General features: G+C 42.0%; 1 protein-coding gene across 3 annotated transcripts in view; it reads left to right on the top strand.

The window, feature by feature from the left end:
- The window catches only part of KLF7 (Kruppel like factor 7), an 84,724-nt gene that overhangs the window by 41,238 nt on the left and 29,348 nt on the right, over nt 1-14,138 (top strand). For 2 of the 3 annotated variants that reach the window (XM_021702947.1, XM_021702946.1), the window contains exon 2: nt 905-1,535. In XM_021702947.1, coding sequence (XP_021558622.1) covers nt 905-1,535 — 631 coding nt within the window. The remainder of the gene's footprint in view (nt 1-904; nt 1,536-14,138) is intronic. The other variant, XM_021702948.1, reaches the window with a different exon arrangement.

Here is a 14,138-nt window from a genome sequence, read left to right as displayed (position 1 = left end):
AAACTTAAATATCCACTTTTGCCATAAGAGCGTTTCCAACATGTTACAAAGAGCACCATGGATGAAGATGTGTTGCAGCTCTGAACTTTTCCATTCTTTTTCTCTATTTCTTTACCAGGTGAAAGCTTTATGTTGAAATATATTGGGTCCTATCTCTAGCAAGTCAAATAGCTGTGTTTGAACTTATTTGTATCACACAGAGATGCTAAACCATTGTAATCAGACTTATGCGCCTTGCCACAAAATAGGTAGCAATTGTATTTTGAATAACTTGCTGTAAACAAGGGGAGTTTTGTCTTGTATATCAAAGGTTTTGTGAGAGGCATTCTTCAGAACAGTATCCATTCCCGCTGGTTAGGGAATCCAAGGCAGGGCTTGCTGTTGGCTGATTGTGGCTGAGGTCACCTTGTAGTTGGCGGGCATGGTTTGTTCTTCTGAGCAAGTCAGAAAATTGACTGATTTTTGCAACTTGCTCAAGTCTATTTGAAAAATGAAATCGGACTATGGGAAGTCTTGTTTTGGTATGAAAACTTTGTCTGATTCTATTTACTTCTTGCTTACATGGGAACTCCTAGCAATGTTTGGAGCATCTCACCTGCTGACTTGGATTGTGGGGCAGGAGACCATTTTAATGTGGAATGTTCTCTGGGATCTTAATGCTGTGAGATAGCCCTTCTGGGCCTCTAGTTCCACTTCATTAAACTTGCATGATGTGACCCTTATGAGCCCTTCAGAAGTATTCAGGGACTAAATAACAGGGTCAGACCTTTTACCAAGAGAATTTCAGATTCTAGCCACAAAACCATTCCGTGTGTCTCTTCCTGCTCTGCCTGTCGACATGTGGACTCATGGTGTTCTTTGCCTCTGATGGCTGTTTCTCTCCCTCCCTTCTTCCCCTCTGCAGACATGCCTTGAATTGGAACGCTACCTACAGACGGAGCCTAGGAGGATCTCGGAGACCTTCGGTGAGGACTTGGACTGTTTCCTCCATGCTTCTCCTCCCCCGTGCATTGAGGAGAGCTTCCGGCGCTTGGACCCGCTGCTGCTCCCTGTGGAAGCCACCATCTGCGAGAAGAGCTCGGCAGTGGACATTCTTCTCTCTCGGGACAAGTTGCTATCTGAGACCTGCCTCAGCCTCCAGCCAACCAGCTCTTCTCTAGACAGCTACACAGCCGTCAACCAGGCCCAGCTCAACGCAGTGACCTCATTAACGCCCCCATCGTCCCCTGAGCTCAGCCGCCATCTGGTCAAAACCTCACAGACTCTCTCAGCCGTGGATGGCACGGTGACGTTGAAACTGGTGGCCAAGAAGGCTGCACTCGGCTCGGTCAAGGTGGGAGGGGTGGCCACGGCAGCGGCGGCCGTGGCGGCAGCTGGGACAGTTAAGAGCGGACAGAGCGACAGTGAGCAAGGAGGGGTGGGGGCCGAGGCATGCCCCGAAAACAAGAAGAGGGTTCACCGCTGTCAGTTTAACGGGTGCCGGAAAGTTTATACAAAAAGCTCCCACCTAAAGGCCCACCAGAGGACTCACACAGGTAGTGGTACAAGTTGGCCGCACGTGGTTTCTTCTTCTTCTCCTTCCTCCCTTAGACTCGCGGTGGGAAGGGCTCCCGTGTCCCCAGGAGTGGCATCATGCTGACTCGGAGGTGGCAGCCAGACGGGAGGGCTGGGCGGGGCAGCAGAGTGCCGCACGTGTGACCTTGAGCTCTGCGGATGTCCTCGGCACAGGCCGTGGGCTTGTCGCTCGCTGGCTGTGCGATCCTTTCGGAGGCAGGGCCAACCACAGGCTAGAATCACACAGTTCCAAGGAGGTCTGAATGGGGCTCTGGTAGTGTGACTCACAGCCGTACACTGTACACGCGCTTGTCACCTCCCTGACACTTTCATTGTTTTCCGAGTGTAGCTCTGAGGTTTTGAGCAACACTGGAATCCGAGGAGGCACATTTGAAAGAACTCACAGTTAAACAAGGTAGTCGGGGTGTCCCTATTCACTCTTTTCCCAGCATCCCTGATTTTTCATCAAAGTCACCAACAGCAGGAGGGTTTCAGAGTTCATTAGATGTGATCATTCTATAATTAATTGGCATCTCCTCTTTTGCATTGTTCTCTGGCACGTGCTTTATGGAGAGATGGCAGAATTGCTTTTTAATGAGCTTGTTACTGAGAAGTTGCTAAAGTGATTACATTGCTATGTGTGTGGGAAGGGCGAGTGGTAACCGACGGGGACTATATATTTTACTCAAGACTTCTGTGGTGATTCCCAGGAATCATATTGATCTTTGGAGCAATGGGATTATTTGGAAGAGTGGCGTTTATAGAGAAAAGAGTGAGATTGGCATTTTCCTTGAAACTGGTCTTTGTTCTGTGCTTTGAGGTACAAGCTTAGGGCTGGTGTTTCTTCTGGGTGTTAGCATCCTAGGAGCAATTACTGTCATTGGTGGTTTTTAAATGAGTCCTGGCTATGTCGCCTGAACGGTTTTGCATACTGCTTGCACAGTACAGCTGAATTAGGGAAAACTCTGAAAGTATAAGCAGCAGAGTAGGAGTGCAGTCCGGGAGAAATGGCTGATTGGATTTGAGCCAGGAGAAGTGGCTGGTGGGAGTTGGTTTTGGTCTTGAGGCTCATCTTCCTGGTGCTCTGTGGTGAGTTTCTGTCTGGACTAACCAAGGAAGTGTGCAGTGCAAAACTCATTGACTGGAAAATCAGAAAAACCCGGGTTCTGGTTCTAAGTCTGCCACTGACTAGCTCTGTGACCTTGAGAGTGTCCCTTTACCTTACTGGGCCTCATTTTCCGTATCTGTCAAACAGACTGACTTAAGGTCCCTTTCAGCTCTAATGCTCCGTGGTGTGGGAGCATGAAATACTTTGTGCGATACAGAAGCACTTTCCTAAATTAGATGCGTAATATGTGTCTAGACAAAATCACCATTTTGAACCTCAGAGTCAGTCCCATGCATGGGAGGACGAGAACACACTGCTTTCCTGCTACACAGGACTTAGGCAGGTACTCCAGTTCTGCACTTAACTTCCTATGTAGCTCTTGCTTGGTTCATGGGAAGGTCTCCTAACATGACATTTGAACCCTGTGGCTCAAGTGCAGAGTCCCAGTGAGGGTTTCCCAGGAGTCTGAGTGCCCCACCCCACAGACACCAAGGCTAACAGTTCCTGCTCAAGTCAGCTTTTGTTTTTTTCCTTTCTGATATTGTCCTGAAGGTCATTTTTTATTTATATTTCTTTCTTTCTCAAGTCAATGAGTAAAGTCATGACAAGACATTGCAGTGCTCCCAGGCTTTGATGGTGACTCACTTCCCGTTCTCCCCAGGAAACCAGAGAAAGCGGAATGGAGCAAGAATGTTGAGCTTTGTTGGGGGCGTGGAAGGCATGATTATGGACACATTTCTGAATTACTGACATGAAGACAGGCTACATCCTGTCTAGTAGGAAGACTGGACAGCTCTGGGGAAGCAAGATTCTTTTTTTTTTAAGGGGGAGTCCAGAGCATTTTTCTTCTTTTTCCTATCCCCTTCTCCCAACAGATGTGTCAGAAGGAGACCTCTTCAGGAGTGATGCCTTATTTGGTGCTTTGTTTTTTGGGCACGGTCTACTCAGAGTGATTATCAAGGTGGAGCTCATTATGTTCCCCAGCACCTGCAACCACTTGCCTTATGGTGGACTGATGTGGAAAGACTCCTCCCCATGGGCAATTTACTCAAGGAGGCGCCCTGCAGTATTGAAAGGCAGTGTTGCAAAGTGGTTGAGAGTGGGGGCTTTGTAGTAGGTGGACTTGGGTCTGAGTTCTGGCTCTACTCCTTCTTAGATTTGTGACCTGGTTAAGTGATTTATCTTCCCTGAGTCTCAGCTTAGTCATTTGTAAAATATAGGGATAATTTTATCTATATCCTAGATTGTTTTGAAGACTAAATGAATCAATATATGTAAAATACTTGGCAGATTGTAAGAGCTCATCGAAGATAGTAGTGGAGTTGGTTTGTAGTTATTACAATAGATATTGATATTGATTAATGATGATTGTGTGAAAAAACAGCTCTATGTAAGCTAGAAATAAGGCAAAGTTAAATACCGTCAAAAAGCGAGAAGCTTTTTCCTCACTCTTTGTGGGGGTTATGATGCTCAGGGACACGGGTTGTAGAGAGTGCATCTGGACGTGCAGGCATTGGCTTATTGAAGGTGGCAGCGCTGTAGAGCTTGGCTTTCCTGAGACGATACAGAAAGCAATCACCTTGCATCCTCCAGAAGCATTTTGCCTGTAAAACCTTGCTCAGAGATAAGCATGGAAGGAAAATTTGGTGCTATAAGAAAGAGAAACAGGAGGGGAGCTAGAGGTGAGGATGGAGGATGGGGAGAGGGAATATGAATTAATTTGGATTAAATGGATGAGAATCAGAAGTATTTATTTGGAATTGGTGTGAATGGGGCACATGGGGAACTGAAAACAAAGGTGATAATTTATGTGGTGTGGATGAACTAAGAATAATGAAAAAAGCATGAAGGGTGGAATCAAATTAAGTGTAAACATATAAAGGCAATGGACTAGTAAAAGCTTGAGGGCAAAGGTGTATGGCGATGGGAATTCTGGTTGCAGGAGTGGCTAATATAAGTGAGTGATGGGGCAGGGCTGCCCACCAAATGTTGAAATGGAGTTTAAAAAAATGGGCTCTGGTTGGATCCAGGCAAGTTATTTTAACATCGGGCTCACTTTAATTCAGTGGAAATATTTCTTTATCTTTCAATTGGGGGAGTGTTTGGGGACAGGAAAAAAAAAAAGAAGAAGAAGAAGAAGATGAGAAAACCATTGGGCAAAAAGAGGGAAAATATTGGCATTCTTTTCTCTAGAGTCATATATTGCTCTATCTTTTCTATATGGTAATATGTTGAAAAGGAGACACAGGGGCGCCTGGGTGGCTCAGTTGGTTAAGCGACTGCCTTCGGCTCAGGTCATGATCCTGGAGTCCCGGGATCGAGTCCCGCGTCGGGCTCCCTGCTCAGCAGGGGGTCTGCTTCTCCCTCTGACCCTCCCCCCTCTCATGCTCTCGCTATCTCATTCTCTCTCTCAGATAAATAAAAAAAAAAAAAAGAAAAGGAGACACAGTTGCAAAAATGAAATAAAATAAAATGTGTGGGTCTCCCTCTATGCATAAGAAAGACAATACATTCTTGGTAACATGGATTTGCTTGCACTGAAGAATTTTTAAAATGTTATTCATTTAATCTTTATATAGACAGAATTTACTGAGCTGGAAAAGATAGGCCTTTTTTTTCTCTTTTTTTTCTCCTTCTGTGGCTGTTCTTTTGAGGATGCTGAATCCTTCAAACTTTTTGCCCTGGAGGATGTTAGGCAGTGAGGTGATTTTTTTTTTTTTTTTTAAGGTAGCAGATGTTCAAGTTGGTAGCTAGGGCACAAATACTGTTTGCCCAAGGAGGTGAAGTTGGGGATGGGGGAACCGAGGGAGGGGGGAGATGAGGCAGGGACTGGGACAAAGGGAATATTGTGAAGTTGCAGGATCTTAGTGAAAGGAAGCATAGAAAAATGGACATATGGTTTATTCATTGCGAAGAGCACTTAGTGCTGGCATGTGCGTAAAAATGTCCTTTAGCAGCCAAACCATTACAGACCTTTCTGTCCCACTCTGTTTTCTGGTCTTTGTGTAACATTATTTTTCTTGCCCAGTAATTCAATCATTATGATCACAGGTTTATTCATCTTCTTGGAATCAGCTAAATAATCCTTATATGTTGATACAAAGGAAATCTTCACTTTCAATTAAAAAAAATCACTTTACTATGCTCGTGTTCAGCAAAAGTCAATTTATTGAAATGTTAGTAGTTTCTACACAAAAAGAGAAAGAAAGAAGTGTTTTCTCCATTTCTTCTTGATCACTTCTAAGGAAGAAAAAAGCATGTGACTGAAATGGCGGTTTGTGTTAATTGAGCCGACTTTTCTAATATGGAAACATATAAAAGCATGTCCACATTTATGCTTTTCAGAGTGAGTCATGTTGATAAAGTCAGGACAAAGGCCAGCAATGAAATCTTTGGTAGTTGGTCACTGAGGAGGGAGAAAAGAGGCCATGTTCTCACATGTCTTACTTGGAGGAGTCTTTCTATGGACGGGGGTTGCTTTAGCGTAATCCATGGGTGTGTGGATAAGGACATTCTGGATTTTGCATCAACGAATGTAAAGGGATGCTTTTTAGGTGGAAAGATAACACAAGTGTGCAATTTACTTAACAGTTTATGTCTGCTGTGGGGCAGGTCTTGAGGTGGCACCATTTTTAAGTTTAACTCAGATTTAGGGAAATAGTTTGTTTTCAAATGAAAAGGTAGCTAAAAATATTATAAATAAAAAGATGAGTGTCATGTTTAAAAGGCAAATAGAAGTGTTTATTTTATACATATAATGAAAGTTCTTTAAAGTTTGAAATGTAATTTATTTATTCAACAAAGATAAAACAATTGCTACATGCTAGGCATTGTTCTAAGTCTTTTACAAATATTAACCTTTTTAATCTAATGACGTAGGTACTGTTCTTATTTTATACTTATGAAGGAATGAGGCCCAGAGAGGTCAATAACTTGCCCAATGTCACACAGCTCCTAGGTGGCTGGGCCAGGATTCAAACCAAACAGTATTGCTCAAGTCTGAGCTCTTAACTTCTATGCTAACAAACAAGGGAAAAATAAATCAAGTAGATATTCTCTTAATAACTCATTATTAAGAGGAAATGAGAAACATAGTTTAAATACAAATGGACAATGAAAACCACTTTGAGTGTCTTCTAAATAGAATAAAGTTGGGAGGGTCCTTAAACATACTGCCTCATCAAGTGACTAACGACCAGAACAAGGAAATTATAAAGGGATGGTCTTCCATTTCTAGGCCCGTTATTGTTACGGTTATAGTTATTGTTATTATGGTCATTACTATTAAACCATTTTTTACCTTAGGATTAAAGAGAGACTTTCTTGTAACAGTCCCAATTCACTCATTAAAATGACAAACGCTAAATACTCCATCCCTATGAAATTACGGCAAGCATTATCAGATATGGGGAAACTGAGAACCAGCAGTGTAAAAATGCCTTACCCCAAGTTCTATGACCTGCCGTGGCAGAATGAAAATTTGACCCAGGACTCCTGTCCCTTGGGCTTGCATCCTATTCGTTAGGTGATCATCTTATTCACTTTGTTCTATCAGTCATTCCCCAAAGTACGCACAGATGTCAGGTGCTGTGCCACTGAGTAAGCAGTCCCTGGGAAAGGGACAGCCCTTCCAAGAAAGAGTGCAAAGGGAGACAGAGTGCTGAATGAGAGTAGGGGCGCCTATCAGAGGTCAGAAGCAGCAGTGAGGACGATTTAGAAAAAGTTGCTTTTCTCTTTTTTGGACAGGGTGTTTATTCATGCTATTCATCGTTTCAAATGATGCCAATGTGATAATACACTAATTTATATAAATAGGAGACCTAATTCAAGGTCAGGCATATCAGCAGGATAAAATTAAATACCTCAGTCTGGAACTGTAGGGGGCCCATCGACCACTTTCAACCTCCTCAGCCCCATAGATAAGAATTCTTTGAATTTATACAATAGCAACTGAAATAGGGCAATTTTAAGGCATTAAAGGGCCTTTAATATGCTGAGATACATGGCTGCTAATGAAGTTTATCCATGTGTTGAGGCAGAAACTCATTAAAGCCCTATTATGGGATGGAAACTAGAATAAGGGTTAACTGTTCAGTTCACAAGGTGGACAGAGTTTAATAGAAGGGTGTGATAGTTTGGATTTAGCATATTCAAGAGCTTAAGAGAAAGAGTTTGAAAAGAACGGGTGTGAATGAGATGACGGAAAACAATTGACGGGATAATTTTATGATTCAAGAAATTCTTAGAGCTTTACCACATGATAATTTAGCAATATGCTAGCTCTTAACATTTATGAAGATAAATTTCAGTAAACATATATTGGATGGAATGGTGTAAACTCAGCATATACACAGCAAGCACATTTATTTTATTATTATAATATGGTAATAAATGTAGGCTTCATGGGATGCCTATTCCAGATGTCCTTTTAATGGATAATTGGTAGTCATGAAGTAAATAAACATGTTAAAATGAGAATGGAAGGGAAAGAAAAAAGCATGAAATTAATAAGTATTTCATCATAAACAATATTTCTCGAACCCCCATTACACTACACACTGTTCCTTCCCCCATCTCCGAGGACCTTGCTTTTTGATGCAAAAACCTTTTATAAAGTCACTATATTTGGAATCTGGTCTGAAAAGAGAAGAGAGCATGGATTGGGGTGGGAAGTAGGAATGAGGGAAGAGAAAAGAGGAATCTCATTTCAGAAAAGGCAGCGGAAGTAATAGAATTTTATAAATTCTAAGATTTAAAGGTTAGGTCAGCTTTGTTTGATGGAGAAGAGAAAAAGAAGGTCATGAGTAGTCTGTGCAAATGAACGAGTGACATTGGGAAGGCCAAGTGTGGACTTAAAATAACTGTTCTCTTTAATAAATAGATAATGTACAGAAGCTGTTTCTATTATAATAAGAATGTTAATGACCGTGATGATCATGGTTATCCTGTACATATTATACTGGGGAGATTAAGTGGAGCTTTGTAAAGAGTATCTAAGTGATATTATAAGAATTAGCTGGGGGTAGACAATACTTATGTCTTATGTCTCTTGAAGTTAAAACAATAATGAAGTGATTCCGTTTGAATCAGACAACAAAGGAGTTTAAGAAGGTCGTGTGTAATAAAAAACCAAAACAAAACAGTTTTTAAACTGGAATAATCCTTTTAAAAAGCTTAGTTAAAATATAAGGAGAGATGAAAATATATTTGTAAAATGAGTGTCTTTCTTTGAAAAATAGCCAGTTTGAGTTTCATAGAAATTATAGTTGAAATCTTGAAAATGGATCAAGAGAATGCAGACATTTCATGTAAAGAGGTTAGTTCCGATAAGAAAATGGAAGTTTTTGGGAATCCAGCCTACTGTGGGCATATGTGTAGTGGGACTCAAAGCTCTGTCAGGTGACTCAGGTATTCAATGGTGAGAGGCTGGCTCTTTCCAACCAGGCAATTTCTATTTGTCCCCACCCTGATGGAGGTGAACTGGATGGCCCTGGGCAAACCTGTTTCCCAAAATCTCAGTTCCTTCTTCATGCCCCACCTAAGAATCTTACACCTGATGCTTGCCTGCACTGAGTCACTTCCTGCCTTTGAAGCCTTCCTTTATTACCTTTCCTTACGTCAGAATGAAATTCCTTATTGTTATTATTTTTTTAATCTTTGATTATGGGAGGCTGTGAGTGGAATTTCAGGAATCTTCCAGCAAGTAGGGAGGGAAGGTGGGGCGGGTTGGAAGCTGGGGCAGCATTTCCCACCTTGACTTCCTCCCCTTCTTTCTTCTGCTACTGGATCTTCTACATTTTCTAAGAGTAACTTCTTTTCAACCATTTTTAAAAGTCATATATTGATATGACAGTTATTAAGCTAAATGTTAGTAGAAGGAAGACCGTTCAAAGTAATCAAGAGTTAGTGACATTTTATTGTGCTGGTTATTTGGCCAACCAGTGACAGAGTTCTTTGCCAGTCCTGCGGTGTCTCCATGTTTGGTTGCCAATGTTAGAATCTGACTAGCTTATGTAATGGAGGTCAACCCACTTAAATTATTTAAGAGTGTCTGCAGTGAGAATAAGCTTTTCATGGTTTGTCCCATATTTCGGTTCACCTTTCCTTCTCCTTCACCATCTGTGCTTATTGAAGTAAGAGAGTCAGGGACTGACCCAGGACTGGACCCCAGAAGCTTTTAGGGATGGAAGACCCGGGCACCCCATTGCTAGTTCCTTACAGAGCGTAGGTCCAGCTTTGTCCTGAACTAGGCCTAGTTGGCAGATCCCGCCCACCGCTGCCCCGGCCCTGGCCACCGCCTTTTTTTTTTTGGACCCTCCATCTTTTCCTTTCTTCCCTTCAAAAGTTACCTGCATTCAGGTTAGACCCCCTTTATTTTGTTTGCAAAATAAAATGCATTTGTAATTTAAAACTCATTTTATATTGTAAACCACTCATCTGGTGTCACAAAACATAGAGTTAGGCTTCTTTTGTTATTTCTGCCTTCAGAATGCATCCTCTTTTCATTACTATAGTTGACATTTAATTTATGGAATTCAGTAAAGTAAAACTGTTATATGCATATTGTTCTCAGTCAAACAAGGTACAGTTTTTTAAAATCCCAACTTTGTTGGGCTAGGATAGTTTCAGTTGTTTCACTAGGTTAGCTAAAGTTGGTAGAAGCCATCAATCCTTTTGTTTTAGGGAAGGAAGCCAGAAACCCTTCAGTTGAGAAAGTCCTCTCCCTTCATGGTAGGTTATTGCTCAGTTAAGTGTGTTATGGTATATAATGTCTTCCTCTGGAGCCCTTGCTATTTTTATATCAGGGAATATTTTGTAAGAAGGACTATAAATTGTTCCACAACTGAAGGCACTTTTAAGTGAGAGAAGTTCTAGGAGTCTAATGGATGCCCTAAAAAAAAAAAAGTAGAATTATATAGTCTATGCCCTGATGAATAGAACCCATGAAAAGGCTTGACTGGTACATATTCTAGTATCCAAGAGCAGCAAGATGCAGTAGGATTACCTGAGAATAGCTGTGCGGTAGTCGTTTTTAAAAGTTTTCTGTCTTCGTTTTGTGTGTTCATGTGGGTTAATGTCACCTCACGGAATTCATTACTGGGATTATGAATTTACCATGTTTGAATCCCCTTACTGTGGGCCACACACACTCTTTACCTGTACTCAAGCTCTCTTGTAGAAAGGAAATAATGATTGCTCATACTGAATTCTCAATTGGTCATGAACTTGTTGAAACTAGTATTGGTATTTTTAAAAGAACAACAAAAGATACATCTCCCTTCTCTGATATAGGTAATAAGACATTTTATGTTCCTAGCACTCAGGAGAGAGTGTCAGAAAATCAATATGAATAAGTTCAAGTACACAGAGGATTCAGCCTCTTCGGAAATGTAGCGTATGGCGAAATGACAGTATGCATTATTAAATATTTTTTTGCTTCACCCACATGTAAATATTAGCATATAGAAAAGGTACCATAGGCTACTTACAAATTTAGGCAGAAGGCGATTTGCTGGCTTTTTTGTTTTTTTCATTCTTTGTTGTTGTTGTTGTTTAGTGTCTCAAGGCTTACAGCTAATCTAAATTTGAAACTAAATACTGTCATTATGGAAGATTTTTTTCTGAGTTCTTCCAATTTCTCTGGGGACAAAATAATGGCCGCTCGAAGCAGTGGAGAAACAGTAATTAGGGCAAATAGTAATACTGTGCATGATTGAGGAAAATGTGAGGAAGGGAGGGAGAAAACGCAACAGACAGACTTGTACAGCCTGTTACTAGGAAACCACATCAGCATTAAATACAGTGTGCTAATTGGCTATCCTGTTTCTGCCTGGGTACCAGCCTGGGCCTGCTACACAGCTGTTTCTGCTCTTTCTGGTTGCTAGGTAACTGCATCATTTTTTTTTCCCCCCTTTTGTATTCTGGAGGCTAATTGGCTACTTCTGCTCCTGGTGTTGCTGCTGGGTACCAGTCTGGGCCTGCTGCTCTGCTGTTTTCCAAAGGGATTTAAAGGGGGGAGGGGAGGAAAAAGGAAAAGGAAGATATGCTGGCAATTAATGGAGCGTAAGTGCAAATTCTACACAATGTCTGGCACCTGCGTCCCCTCATCCTGCTTTCTCAACTAAATCCTTTAGCTATGAAAACACATTCGAATCTTGGAGCTTTCTTTTCTCTGCATACCTTTTGAATGTAACTTAAAAGAAATAAGACATTTGAAGACTACTTAAATGATGGATTTAGTCTTCTTAAGAAAGAACTGGCAAATTGTTACACATTTATATTTGCTACAGGCACTAATAGTATTTGCACAAACATTAAAATTACTAACTTAATAACAAAGCAGCATCTTTAACATCTTAAAGGCAGTGCCGCTTTATCTCTTAAATGGAACAGGTTCTTTTGTAGCCATTCTTCTTAATATCATACAGAGTATAAAGTAAGAAATAAAATGGACTAAAAGCAATTATTGGGTTTTCCAACTGTTTTGTTCATTAAGAAGGAGTAAAAGGAGACTTCTAGATCCATGACTTTTCATTATGGATGTCATTCCTTTGATATGCACAAGAAATGTCTCAGATGCTTTTTGGTGGTACATGGCTTTACCCAGAAGTAATGCATGTTTTTGCACACCTTATTTTCTTTCCTTATAGCAAATGAACAAATGTGGTACAAAATAAACCTAAAATCAGTTTTGTGATTTTAAAAAAAGTGTAATTGCTTTCTATCTATTGTATCTCCTATTTAAGTAGAGGTTTCCATTTCTCACTGCAAGTGTGGGGAGGAGGATTCTTCAGAAGTGAAGTGATGCTTCACGGAGGTTTCACTTTAAATGGTTGAAAAGGGGTATGCAAATTGAGGCCCCTTGAAGAGGCAACTTCATTGCCCTGCAGAGGAGCTATTTTATTGAGAAAACTCTGAGCACGTTGTGTGACTGTGCTCAGAAATAGCGAAGGCAACTCTTATTTGACGCTAATGGCTGGTACTGGTTCTCCATACTAATGAGATCTACCACCCCCTATCGAAAGTGAAGCTTGGAGAGTTCTATTCAGAGCAACAAGCCCTGCCACTATCAGACCAGATCAGGCTCCATGGAATCATTTCTGCATAAAGTATCCTTAAAATAGGTAGGAGACCTCCAACTAGGCTAGGATGATGGAGAGAATAGTGTAGTGTCCCAGAGACCTTAAACCAGCTAACCAGTAGTAGCTTTCCAAATGCAAAAGAAAACCTTATCATCAGAGGATAAGGACAGAGCTGGCAAAATGTTATTTCTGCTATCAGTTATTAATGACTCAGAAGTACTTCCTAAGTACTTACTTACTAATTAAGTCCTAAGAAGGACTTAGCCATTTGATTATGGGAGCCATCAGATGTCAGAACATTCCTTCATCGCTTGACAGATTTTATATTCTGACTTTGGGAGGGGGTGGTTTTGATTTTTTGAGCCTTTAGTCTTTGTTGATGGTGGATTGTCAGAATGACTTTCCATGTGTGTGTATTATGGATTGTCCCTAGTCGACCGAAGCAGGATCTGGAGTGTAAAGTCCAGAGATGTCCGGGTGTCTTTTCCACCACTCTTCACCCATCCATTGGGTGTGGTTACATATCTGCACTCGCTCTGGTAAGGCCTGAGAAACAGGGGTTTTCGAAGGCTAAAGTCGTCATGGATAGCCCCAGCCATGAACGAACACCAGTACCCACTTCTGAACCTCCTCTCTTCCTGCTCCTCTGGGTGGGCTATCTTTATTCTTTGGATGAAAGCAATTGTGGGAATGCAGGCATGAGGAAAGGAGGCATCCCACCTAGCTGCTTCAACCTTTCGATTCGCCTCTGTCACATTCTTGGCTAATTCTCATCCCCACGTAATACTACTGCCTCTTACATGAGGTAAATCAGTTGACATACCTGGAAGAGAGGAATCTGATGGCTGCTGTCTGCCCAGCAGGGCTGTTGCTAACCCACATCATGCCTTTGTGTGAATCAGAAGCAGGTGCCCCTCCTGTGGGGCAGGTGCACCCCTGTGCTCGAGGGGTGGAGCTGGAGTCAGCCCTCAGCCCTTCAGCTGGACACCCCGTGCTCACACCCTCCCAGGGCTGCCTGCTCACCACGGGAGCTGAGCCACTCCAGCGGGCCTTCCCTGACCCTTCAAGAACTTGTGAGGCTAATGAGGTGCCAGCAGGGACATGAAAGTTGCGTGCCTGTTTAAGGGGGGTCCTGGGGCCTCCTCTCAATGGCTAAAGGGCCGTTATATGTGAGAGCAAACCTTTTAGCCCAGCCATTCTCCCCAATGTGAGATCATTAGTTGCCTAATGCAGTGATTCTCAGCTTGGGCTGATTTTGCCCCTCAGGGGATGTTTGGCAATGTCTGGAGACAGTTTTGGTTGTCCATCTTGGAGGGGGGTGTTGCTGCTGGCATCTGGTAAATGGAGGTCAGGGATGCTGCTGAATATCCTCTAGTGCATAGGACAGCCCCCCC

Source organism: Neomonachus schauinslandi, chromosome 3, assembly GCF_002201575.2.
Source record: "Neomonachus schauinslandi chromosome 3, ASM220157v2, whole genome shotgun sequence".
Taxonomy (NCBI): Eukaryota; Metazoa; Chordata; class Mammalia; order Carnivora; family Phocidae; genus Neomonachus; species Neomonachus schauinslandi.
Note: the sequence above shows the minus strand (reverse complement) of the source record. Positions and strands in the feature narration are given on the sequence as shown.